A 12586-nucleotide genomic window follows, 5' to 3' on the forward strand; every position below is an offset into this window, starting at 1 on the left:
TTAGTTGCTCTGCACCACGTGGGATCTTCCCAGACCAGAGATCGAACCTGTGTCCCCTGAACTGGCAGACGGATTCTTAACCACTGGACCACGAGGGAAGTCTGAAGTGATTTCTAAATCAAAGGCAGTACAGATACTAATGCCTTAGTCCCTGCCCTCCAAATACACCCCATGGAACTGCGGTTTCCTAAGGAGAAATGCTTCTGCCGCTTCTCAATAGCTGATTCCCTACTGGCTTAAGGATTCAATATGGACCAAGACCCGCATTTATGTGTATCAGTTTAAAAAGAGGGCATTTTAAGTTACTTTTCTGGCAATGAAATTGAAAGTGGTTAAATCACAAGCACCATACTTTCACGCTTGATAGAAAATTGCAATGTACAAATTTAAAAACTTTAACCTACAGGGGGGAAAAAACCAAAACCCAACCAGGTAAAAAGCATTACGGATCTGCTCAGTTTTGTTGCCTTTCCCCCCCTTTGAAAATTCATGATGTCAGATCCGGAACCCTAAATATAGAGATTGAGAAAAATTAAAGCAGCACCATCCGATGTGACTGGGTGAGAACAGATCATTCGAATGAACACTGCTGTTTTTCAGATACTACACAATTCCACGTCGATAGTTATGTGCTATCTTAGGTAGGATGCCAACAGCCAATAAAGAAAAGCCACAAATCAGTGGAATTATAATAGCTTTGTCTGCTAATGAGATAGCTGGGAAAGGAACATCTCTTTCCTAACATACCCTTGGGTCAGAAACCTCGGTCTTTATTCCAAAGCAGAGAACTGATCCAGTGGTTGAAAAAAAAAAATCTAAGCTCTAACTTAAATTTAGATCAAATGGATCTGCCGGATTTGTTTGTTTCACTGTGTATCTTTCATGATTAGTCAGTTATACTACAGGTATTCACATTGCTATGACCAGGTGATTCATCGCCCAATGTCATCACACCACTAGCACCGCAGACTGCGCGGTGGACACCCCTGTGCATTTCAGACACATCCTCCAGTATTCAGAAGCTTCACCAGGCCTGGAGTCTAAGCAGATCCTCCACAGAGGTAGTCACTCTGCACCAGAGGCAGTCAGGCAGCAGCTTCGGGAAATTTTAATTACGGACTAAAGGCCATTAAAACTCTTAGGTATCTTCAGAATATTATTAAAATAATTTAGCAAGGTTTTCAAGGAATGATGTATTCTGTTTACCCCTAACCTCTGGGGACCTTCCACTCTTCTCATGGCCACAAATGAACAGTTCCTAAATTTACCTGAACTGGTAACATTCTACATTCTTCTCAGAAAGCCTGATGCACAATTCACTTTCACTCAAAGTAAAACGTTCTAAATCCTATGAAAAAAATTGAAAACAAGCACAAACTCTGCTCTCATTTTACAATGAACAAACACAGACCTCCTCAGGGTGCAATGGCTGGAAAAGTATTAAACAGACTTTTGAAAACTAAAATGCTGCATACTAAAGGAGCTATGTACACAACAGCAGAGCCTCCAGATGGATTTTTTTAAAGCAATTTTCCTACTACCTTTGTCTACATTGCTTACACTAGCGGCTCCCTTCAACACATGTGCAGCTGAAAGAATGGAACAAAATAAAGAAAGTATAACATGAAACCAGGACAGCAAGCGCTTTACCGCAGCTTCAGTCCCAGACACACCAAAATGAAGTCAGCCTTCCTAAAACTTAAAAAGTCTTTAACTTTTAAAGGGATCTTTTTAAATTTTTAAGGTAACTTTCTCTGAAAGTTTACTGAAGCCACTTTCTTTTCTGAGACTCCAATGAATGAATGGTTGTGCCTTTTAAAACAGAGATACCATCAGTACAGACAACAGTTTTAAACACCGGAAAAACCTCCACCAACATAGCTTTTACAATAAATCTGTAGGAAAGGAAACTATTCTTTAGCTGTCTGTCATGCATGCGCGTATGAAACTAAACACTAGACCCACATCTCAAACACTACTAGGCTAACGATTTACCTGTTTAGTCAAGGTTGAACCCAACCCAAGGCTGAACTTTCTCTTCAGATATGTATTTACATAACGCCCATAGAAACACTGCCATGAGATGTAAGCTAAGGGGTATGTATGAGATATAATTAGACTTGTTAATGTTTCTACAGGCAACACTGATCCAGCACTCACAGTGTGCAGGGCACATAGGGAGGAGTCTCCAGCGTCTGGAAGACACTGAAACCTAACAGGAAGACCACTCCAGCCTGGCTCCTCTTCCCTGAGGGTACAGAAGGCACCTGGGAATTAACCGCAGGGCCTCCAGATCAGCTCTACACACACCTGTTCCCTCGACTAAAGTGCAGTCTTGAGCAAGACCTGCAGCTGTCCTGGTGAAAAGAGAAAACAGCTTCGAACTATGCAAGTGTCCAAATTTAGATGTGACACTGTCCCTTTCCCTGAGAAAGTGTATCAGCTAAAGATAAAGCAACAGACTTCAACTTTAAATATACAATTTCTCAGGGATCTGACAAGAGAAAGCATACAAGGAGAGTAAAAGAAAGAGAGAGAAAGAAACAAGAGAAGGCTCAAGACCTACAGAACCATCTACTAAGGGCTAAGTGCCTGCCTGGATGTTGCTGTAGAAAGAGTGCTTCCTTTCAAAGTGTGGAACACCATCTGAAAAAATTAACTGAAGGTAAGAACACTGTCAGAGGTCAAAAATCCTAATAGTCTGAAACACCTGTCTGCAAGTCATCAAAATGTCAGCCAACGTTTCAACACTTTCCGTAAGCTCAGTGTTTTTGAAAGTATTTAATTCCGAAGTTATGGTTGTAAAAGTTAGAGGAAATTTTTCTGTAACAGAAAAACAATTCCTTTGTGGATGAGTAAATGTGGCGCCAAAAAAAAAAACCCGACACTCAAAATGAAGAGGCACCAGTCCAGTGGTCCAGAGCGTGGGTGAGCTCATCGAACCTTCGCAGCCTCATCTGTGAAATGGGTTTCTGCTCTGTGCCAGCGTCTCGGAAGTGCCTGAGCGGCCTGCGGGGAAGAGCCCTGGTTCGCGGTCCCGGCCCGGCAGAGCCGCTGTGCCCAGGCAAGTGCAGCTGGGCACGGCCGACGGGGCTCCTGAGTCTTCCACTACTTAACACGTTACTGAGTACAAACCCCCGTCTCCTAACAAACACGACAACCGCACGCAAACTTCGTCCACGCTCGCAGAGCCGGGAGACCCTCTGCGGGACCGGAGGAAACAGTGCGCCTGGAGGAGACCGTCCCCGCCGGGAAGGACCGGCCCGAGCGGGGCAAGCTGCCGAGCCTGCAGCCGGACGGGGCGCACAGCGGCGCCCCCTCGGGGCGCGCCCCAGGCGCTGTCCAACTGCAGCCGGACAACCAGAAGAGCGTCCCTGAGGAGGTCAGAGGTCGCCTCCTGGAGAGAGAGATACGAGGTCGGCCCCGGGGAGGTCGGAGGTCGCCCGCGGGGTCAGGGCCCCGCCGCAGACGCCGCCCCGGCCACACCTCCATTCCAGGAAGCGGCCCGGCCGGGAGCGCGGGGGCCGGGCCGCGGGGGCCGAGGGGCCGGCGACCTGGGCTGGGCTGCACGCCGCGGCTGCCGCCCCCTCCCGCGCCGCCGGGCACTCACAGGTGACGATGGGCTTGTTCTCCATGGTGTAGATCACCGGCGGCACCGGCTCCTCAGGGGCGTCCATGGGCGTCCGGCGTCACCGGCCCGGCCTCCTGCGCCCCATGGGCAGCCCGAGGCCGCGCCGGGCCAGCCCGAGCCTAAGCGGCGCCGCAACCGCGACAGCGACGCCCGCCCGGCCGCTCGAGGTAGCTCCCTAGCCGGCCGCCCGCAGTCGCCGGCCGCCCGCCGTCGCCGCCCGCCGGCCGCACCCGCTTCCGGTGCCGGCGCGCGGTGGTACCGCTTCCGGGGCGCGCGCCTTAAAGGGGAGGCCTTTCCGCCGAGCGGACTCGGTCCTCCGACGGAAAGGCGATCCCGGCTGCGCGAGTGTCGGCGGAGGTATCCTCCGCGTCTCGGGGCCGAAATCCGCGCGGGCCGGACGTGGGCCGCTGTGGGTCCCTTACCGTAGGGACTGGACGGCCGGGAACCGCCCCCCAGGCCGGCGCCCTCGGACGGACAGGGCTGGCGTGGGGAGGGCAGCCGGGACGCCCACAAGCATCGCCCGCAGGAGTGCCCGACGTCGAGGACGGCCCCGGGGGTCGCTGACCCGGAGCCCGTGGAACCACCCGGGGGTCGCTGACAGCCGCGTGCGGACACGGGGACCACCCGGGGGTCTCAGACATCCGGACAGGGGGACCACCTGGGGGTCGCTGACACCGACACATGGACCCCGGGAGTCACCGATATCAACAGGTGGACACGAGCGTGTCCATTTCTCACCTGTGGGGGTTGCCGCCCGTAGCCTAGCATTGTTATTTCTACCAGAGGCCTGATGCCTCGGGGGAATCATTAGGACACCGGGTTAATTCCCACCACTGAGCGAATGGCAGTTACCCCTTGCAACACTCTTGGTCTTGTGTTTGTCGTTACATTGGTTTTATGAAGTAATATTGCTGCCATGAAGTAGAACAAGATTATATACCTTCTCAATACAGCCTAGACTCTCCAGCACCACTGTCCTCCTCAAGGCGCACCTGGGAGGCCGACTCCCACAAACTCTGCCCCGCGGTTGGAAGCAACCACCTTTCTCTGCATTGCCACAACACTAGTTTCCTGTCTCCGTGACGCCGTAAAATTCTTGAACTAGGGGCTGCCTTTTACTCGTGTCCCCACCCCCAATACCCAGCCACACAGGGCCTTCCACGGAGTAGGCACCTTCTGGGAATGCCACAAAATAAAACCTTACTTTAACTGCATGTACATTTCTTACGCAAGGAAAGTAGGTTTGGGGAAACTTTTGCAAATGAAATAAGGTAAATGTATGTGAAACAGTTGGAGTGTGAACACAGCTGCTAAATGCGTGTGCACAGGGCAGCGCTGTGCTTTGAGGCTGGGTGAGCAGGCAGAGGTCAGGGTCTAGGACAGCTGGAGCCTGTGAGGCAGGGCAGCAGAGCAGGAGGTACGGATGAGAGCCAGAAGTCTGCGTGGGGCTCAGTGGAAGGCTCGGCCTCAGCTGTGCTCAGCACTCACTGGATGAGGTGCCACAGGGCTTACCAGGAAGACAGTGAGCAGAGGGCAGAAATCCACAAGTTTGATGGAAAGCATTGAATTCTGGACTTACAGATCGAGAGACTCAGGAAAACCTCAGTAGAATACCTACAAAGAGGGACTTCCCTGGCTGTCCAGTGGTTAAGACTTCACGCTCCCAATGCAGGGGGCAGAGGTTCAATCCCTGGTGAGGGAACTAGATCCCGCGTGCCACGCGGTGAGGCCAACATACAAAAATAATAAAAGGTAAAAGAGAGAGAGGACAACCACGAATGGCCAGTTATCACATGAAAAGATGCTCAGCATCCGTCAGGTATCTGGGAAATGCAAATTAAAGTGACGACGACATATCGCTGTACATCTTCTCAAATAGCAAAAATAAAATACGAAACAGAAGGTACCAAATGTAGACTCCAAGGCCAGGTCTCCACGTCTTTAGTCTATTCTAACAGAGAACTAAGTCCAGAGAGACTCTGAGAAGACAGACACTAACAATTCTTCCTTCACGGCAATGCTGTGGCCTGGCCCCACTGGCCAACTCTTGTTTGGAAGAATTTTCTTTCTGGATGGAGGGAAGGGGAGATCGAAGATCTTGCGCTCTATCCCAGGCAACACTCTGGCTCAAGGGCAGTAAGGGGGCTCCTGGGCTATTTTTCCCCCAAGCAGACCTATCAGAGATTTATTTTTTTCACATGGGAATTTAGAAAATGCTTGAATTCAGCATACATACTGGCTTAGCAATTCCTTTCAATATTGGTGAAAATGATGCTATTTCTATTAATCAATGTCCATTCTTCTTTCTTTCAGATCCTTTTCTGCTGAGACAGCATTTGTTTTTTTAAAGGTTGCTGGAACTTGAGCCCAAATGCTCTTTCCTGGTAGCCCATTACATTGTCTTCAGGCTGCAGAGAGCCTGTTCAATTATGTATTGGAATATTGCAGATGCTTTGTCTAAGGGAACACCGCCCTGGGCTTGCTCTGCCCCACTGCTCAGGCCCTCTCCACAGAGGGCTGTGCTAAAACCGAAGGTGGGCCAGCACATGTTCACAGCAGGTTTATTACTGGTAGCTGAAACTGGAAACCACCCAGGTGTCCTTTGACGGGTGACTGGTTAAACGATGTGTGGTCCATCGGTACTGTGAAAGACCACGCGGCAACGAAAAAGACTGAACTACTGATACACACAACCACCTGGATGGATCTTGACAGAATTATGCTGAATGAAAAAACTCTAGGACTTCCCTAGTGGCACAGTGGTTAAGAATCCGCCTGCCAATGCAGGGGACATGGGTTCGATTCCTGGTCTGGGAAGATCCCACATGCTGCGGAGCAACTAAACCCGCGAGCCACAACTACTTACCCGCATGCCGCAACTACTGAGCCTGCGTGCTGCAGCTACGAAGCCCGCGCACCTAGAGCCCGTGCTCTGCAACAAGAGAAGCCACTGCAATGAGAAACCCGTGCACCGCAACGAAGAGGAGCCCCCGCTCACCGCAACTAGAGAAAGCCCACGTGCAGCAATGAAGACCCAACGCAGCCAATATTTTTTTTAAAAGAAGAAAAAAGAAAAAACTCTAACCCCCAAAGGTTATGTATTATATGATTCCATTTATAGAACAGTCTTGAAATGACAAAATTATAGATGTGGAGAAGAGTTTATTGGTTGCCAAGGGGTAAGGGGCGTGTGGGGATAACGAGGGAGTGGATGTGTCTGTAAAAGGGCAGCAGGAGGGACCTGTGTGCATGGAATGTTGTGAGTCTGGACGGCACCAGTGTCGGCATCCGGATGTGATATTGAGCTAGAGTTTTACCAGACACTGCCACTGGGGGAACCTGGGTAAATGTTACCAGGTCCAAGCTTGTACTGCTCGCCGCACACAGGCCAATAAATCGAGGGATGAGGTGTTGGGGCAGGAATAGCGACTTTATTGGGAAAGCCAGCAGACAGAGGAGAGGGTGGACTAGTGTCCCAAAGAACCGTCTTGCCCAGGTTTGGATGCTAGTTTCTTTTATAGAGCAAAGAGGGGGAGGTGAGGAGGTAAAGTTATAAAGGCCCTAAGTTGTTGCAAATATTTCCTGGTTCCAGCCAGACTCCCGGAGGGGATGTGTCAACTTCTGCTTTCCTGCAGCCATTTACAGGTGGGCCTGGTCAGGGTGTTTCTGGTGAACTGAAGAAAAGGTATTTTAGCTTAAGCTCACGCATGGGAGGCAGGGTTCCCAGAGATGGGCCATTATGTTTACCTTAAGTTATAGGCAACATCCTTTTACTGATTAACTTGTGGCAAAAGCAATAGAACATAAAGATTAAAGTAAAAGAAAGATCCAGTATGAAGTCAGATTTGTTTTTCCCTATTACATAAAGGGTGCATGGGAGCTCTACATACAACTGCGTATGAATCTACACGGTCTCAAAATAGAAGTTTGATAAACTCAACTGACTTTCAAGATGTAACACACGAGTTTCCAAAGAATCCACCAGGTACACTGTGTATTGCTTTTACCGTTCCACAGCACGCCAGCTCCTCTAACTGCACCTCCTTCGCTCACCAGATGTTCAGGAACATCGCCTCGGGCAGCGCTCGGCAGGGCAAGGCAGAGTGGCCCTGAGCCTCTGGGGCAGGTGTTTCATTACATTTAAGCAAGCCTTCCCTAAATGGTAGCCTCAGGGGAGCAAATAGTCCACAAAAGGGAAATAGGAGTAGTAATGATTATGTGGAGAAATAATCTCCCTCATGAGTCATAGAGGAAATGCCATATAAATTTTTTTCTACTAAATTAATAAAAACTTGGTTGGGGGTGGGGGGAGGCTGAGGAAGGTGAGGGTGTGGGAAAGCAAGCAGCCCAGCACACCTGGACAGTGGCTTCTCTGCCTCGGTGGATTCTCTGAGATGCCACCTTTTTAAACAGCAGTAGCACCCTTTCATCCTCTGACCCAACAATTCCATTTCTAGATCTCTTTAAGGAAACAGTCTCTCCCAAAGCTTTATGGATAAAAACACACGTGGCAGCGTTGTTGGCAGTAGCCAAAAATTGAAAACAGTGAAAATAAATAATAATGACTATGTTATATAAATTATGCTGTGTTTATTTGATGAACAATTATGTCACCATCAAAATAGTGTTTAGAAGGTGTTTATGATAGTCTGGAAAATCGTATAATGTTGATTGTTTCTGTTTTTTGCGGTACGTGGGCCTCTCACTGTTGTGGCCTCTCCCGCAGGCTCAGCGGCCATGGCTCATGGGCCCCCCCCCCGCTCCGCAGCATGTGGGATCTTCCCAGACCGGGGCATAAACCCGTGTCCCCTGCATCGGCAGGTGGACTCTCAACCACTGTGCCACCGGGGAAGCCCTAATGTTGGTTGTTAAAGTGGATTCCTGGATCATAAAACTTTCTTCCTCGCCATGACGATGATTGCTACTAGCACTGTTTTCCCCTCCTTATTGGCGTGGTACCTTTGATGAAGTATGCTGAAAGTCGGGAGGAATCCGCCACTCCCCAGCTGGAAGAATCTTGGAGGGATAGAAATAAACAGGTTGAAACTGAGGCTTTAGCAACAGAGAAACCGACAGTCAGCGCCTGCCTGTTATCATCTGAAACCTGGATATCTTTAAGGCCTTTGGACCTTTTTAAAGTCTCTGGAGCCTTTTAAAAGGAATAAACATTGGCTTTTAAAAAACTAAAAAAAAAAAAGTCTTTAACAAACATGAAGGTGTGATATGATCACCACTACATAAAAGTAAAAAAAAAAAAAGAAAAAGAAAGAAAAACTATTTCAAAAGAGATTGGATGGAAATGCATCCAACTGTCTTGCCCTGGCGGTGACTTCGCCCTTTTTCCACCTTATCTGCATTTCCACTTGTCTGTAAGGAGCCCGACTGTATACAAAAAAGAACAGAGCCGCACTGCACCATTGGCTAGGTAGCTGATTCTGAGCAGGATACTTGGTTTTCTTCCCTTTTCCTGAGCCTCAATTTTCTCAGCTGAAAGCAGGGATCGTGATAGAATTTTCCCCTCCAAAACATGTGTGCTACGCAATTAATTCCCGCAGAACCCTTGAGACAGGTATTCCTATCTCCATTTCACAGATGGGGAAGTAGAGGAACAGACAGAGGAAGTGCTCACCCGGTGGCAGCTCAGAGAACAGCCCCTGGTGCTGGGCCTCTCCAGGAACACGGTGAGTGCGCTCGGGAGCTCCCGGAAGCCACAGCTCCGGGAGGTGGCGCCTCACCTCATCCCATTTTATCCGGGAGGACCCCGAGGCACAGCGGGTTAAAGGGCAGAGCTGGGGGACAAATGGGCGGAAGCCCCAGCCCACCTGCCCTCCTCGTAGTCTCAGTAATGGGCTCAGGTCACTGTTCACTGTTACTGGCTTTGTGCATCACTTTCCACATTTGTTTGTCTAGACACAGTATCCTCTTCCCAGGTTTTATTCTGCATAATGTGACTTAAATAATTAGCAACAATGAAATCAAACCTGGCACTGTGGGTGGCATTTCCGGACATTCTGTTCAATGCGCCTATTTTTAGCTCAGTTGCTTCTTTCTTGGCTTTCTGACAGGCTGGATTCTCGCCCTCTCCTTTCAAGCTGAGGTTATCCCCCAAGAGGCCTTTCCGTGCCCGAACCTCCCTGGGTCCCTCACCTGGGTCCCTGCCGGATGCGGACAGAAGGCAAGGGCAGGAATGACCGCCGTGCAGGAGGTCCCCACACGGCCTCCCTTCACCTGCTCCACCAGGGGGCCGCCCTCTTCCCCGGTGGCAGAAGTCGGCAGAAGTCAGCTCTCGTGCCAGCTACTGGCACACCTAATACCGGGGGCCGGGGGCAGCAGAGAGTGGTGGGCGGGAAGGCTGAGCCGCCCAGAATGCCAGCCTCCAATGACACCAAGCTCCATGGGTAAGCAGGAAGGGCGGGATCAGCTAACCCAGCTCTCCGGGTGTGTCTCTTCCCCCATAATCCTCCGCTCACAGTGGCCTGCGTGGTGACTCAGACTCCAGCAGCCACGTAGAGTGCCCCAGGCCCCATGCCCGCAGCTCGCTCTGATTCAACTGCAGCTGGGTGGCCCTGGCATGGGTAGGGTGCCGCCTCCAGGACCTGCTGGGGCCTCCAGTACAGCCTGAGCAGGAAGTGGTGGGAAACCGACACCATCAGGCCCTCCCTCAATGAGTTGGGGGATCAATGTGCAAACCTCACAGTGTGGGGTGCACGGCTCCCAAGCGGGCCCGGTGGCGAGTCGAGCCCACGGAGATAGTGAGCTCAATGACAGTCACTGTCGCGCACCTGGTCCTTGCCCCCCTCCCCCACGCTCTTCCTCCTCTTTCTGGGGCCACCGACAAAGAAAACCCACCTGCACCAAGTCTGGCTCACGCCTGACCTGACCTAAGACGCAGCCTGATCCGTGTCATGAAGGAGGCGTGCTGCCCTAAAGTCTGAGATAGACGCATCCGTGGCCTGGTCACTGAAAAGCAGTGATTCGTTGATTACCTAAATGTTACATGTTTAGTGTGCTGACCAGGAACTTGGCTGGCTCAGAAAAATCACGCGTAATGAATGCTTTGTTTTTTTATTTCAAAAAAAATTTTTTTTTGGCCTTGCAGCTTGTGGGATCTCAATTCCCCAACCAGGGATTGAACCCATGCCCGCAGCAGAGGAAGCACGGAGTCCTAACCACTGGACCACCAGGGAAGTCCCCAAATGCTTTGTTTTGAACATCAAGAGTACTTAATAAATAGAAAACGCTTTTTCCCCTTGAATCCTTTAATGAATGTGGAAGCAATATTTGAGGACCATGGCCCTGAAGGAGGCCTGGCAGTTGGCATGGCCTGGCCGCCCTCATGTCTCTGCCAGCTGTCCCTGACCGGACAGGCCAGGAGCTCCAGAACAAAGGTGACAGAAGGCGACAGAGCTGGGCCCACACAGTGTCGGTGGTGAGCTTGCCAGTGTCTGTCTGCCCTGCTCTTGCTGCAGCTGGCACAGAGGCCTCAGGTAGGTTTTCTGAATGAGGGGCTCGCTGTTGTCTCTGGGGTCCTTGCTGCCGTCTGGGCCCCAGGGCTGCTTCCCCAGGCCCAGCGGCCACCTCTGACCCCTGGCTCCTCCTTGCCCCTGCCCTTCCTTTGCAGAGATTTCTACAGACCCAGGCAGCCAGATAAGATGGCGAGGGCGAAGGAAGATATGCTGTCCTCCCAGAAACCTCAGACAGGGCATGTTCTTTCTTCAAGGCTACTGCATGGAGGAAAGGAGTAGACGGTTGTTTAAGATACAGCCTCAGGGACTTCCCTGGAGGTCCAGTGGTTAAGACTCCACGCTTCCACTCCAGGGGGCACGGGTTCCATCCCTGGTCAGGGAACTAAGATCCCACATGCCGCGGCATGGCCAAAAAATACCCGCCAGAAGATACATCCTCATGTCGGGAGACACAGAGAAAGGCTGGCTCTGTTGGTAAGAGGGGCGTTGACTCTGCCTCTTAGTCCATGGCAGAACCAGTGCAAAAGCAACCATATTCACAGCCCAACAAGATGATCAGTAAGGCGGACGTGAGGGAGGCATTTCCAGCATAGCTACAGGGACAGGCACCACCTCTCCACATGGCCCTGGAACATTCACAAATGCCGACCGTACACTTACCCACAGATAAAACCTCAGTAACTTTCCAAACTGTAGGAAAATACAAGATTTTCTGATCATAATGCAATAACACCAGAAATTGATAACAAAATAAGGAAACAGAAAAGGCATCCTACTTGGAAATCTACAAATTTTTTCCTAAACAATTTGGGTCAAAGGGCAAATATAAAGTCAACTGCACAATTCCTAAAAATCAAAGATAATGAAAGCACTACATATTAGGACCTGTGAGCAGTGCTTCATGGAAAACACATCGCCTTAAATTCAAATATATCAATTTTTAAAAGAGGAAGAATGAAAACAAATGAATTCATCACTGAATTAAAAGATTAGTAAATGAAAAACAAAAATAACTGATAGGAGAGAAGGAAGGAGTTACCAAAGAAGGTATACAGAGTGCCAACAAACAGATGAAAGGATGCTCAACATCACTAATCATTAGAGAAATGCAAATCAAAACCACAATGAGGTATCACCTCACATGGGCCAGAATGGCCATCATCAAAAAAATCTGCAAACAATAAATGCTGGAGAGGGTGTGGAGAAAAGGGAACCCTCTTGCACTGCTGGTGGGAATGTAAATTGATACAGCCACTATGGAGAACAGTATGGAGGTTCCTTAAAAAACTAAAAATAGAACTACCATACGACCCAGCAATCCCACTACTGGGCATATACCCTGAGAAAACCGTAATTCAAAAAGAGTCATGGACCACAATGTTCACTGCAGCTCTATTTACAATAGCCTGGAGATGGAAGCAACCTAAGTGTCCATCAACAGATGAATGGGGTAAAGAAGATGTGGCACATATATACAATGGAATATTAC

General features: G+C 49.9%; 1 protein-coding gene across 3 annotated transcripts in view; it reads right to left on the minus strand.

Annotated features, from left to right (window-relative positions):
• TRAPPC10 (trafficking protein particle complex subunit 10) overlaps positions 1-3835 on the minus strand; it is an 88852-nt gene extending 85017 nt beyond the window's left edge. For 2 of the 3 annotated variants that reach the window (XM_060297706.1, XM_030835543.2), the window contains exon 1: positions 3611-3835. In XM_060297706.1, coding sequence (XP_060153689.1) covers positions 3611-3677 — 67 coding nt within the window. In that variant the 5' untranslated portion in view covers positions 3678-3835. The remainder of the gene's footprint in view (positions 1-3610) is intronic. The other variant, XM_060297704.2, reaches the window with a different exon arrangement.
• Between the last annotated feature and the right edge of the window lie 8751 nt (positions 3836-12586).

This window comes from Globicephala melas, chromosome 4 (genome assembly GCF_963455315.2).
Source record: "Globicephala melas chromosome 4, mGloMel1.2, whole genome shotgun sequence".
NCBI classification, from domain to species: Eukaryota; Metazoa; Chordata; class Mammalia; order Artiodactyla; family Delphinidae; genus Globicephala; species Globicephala melas.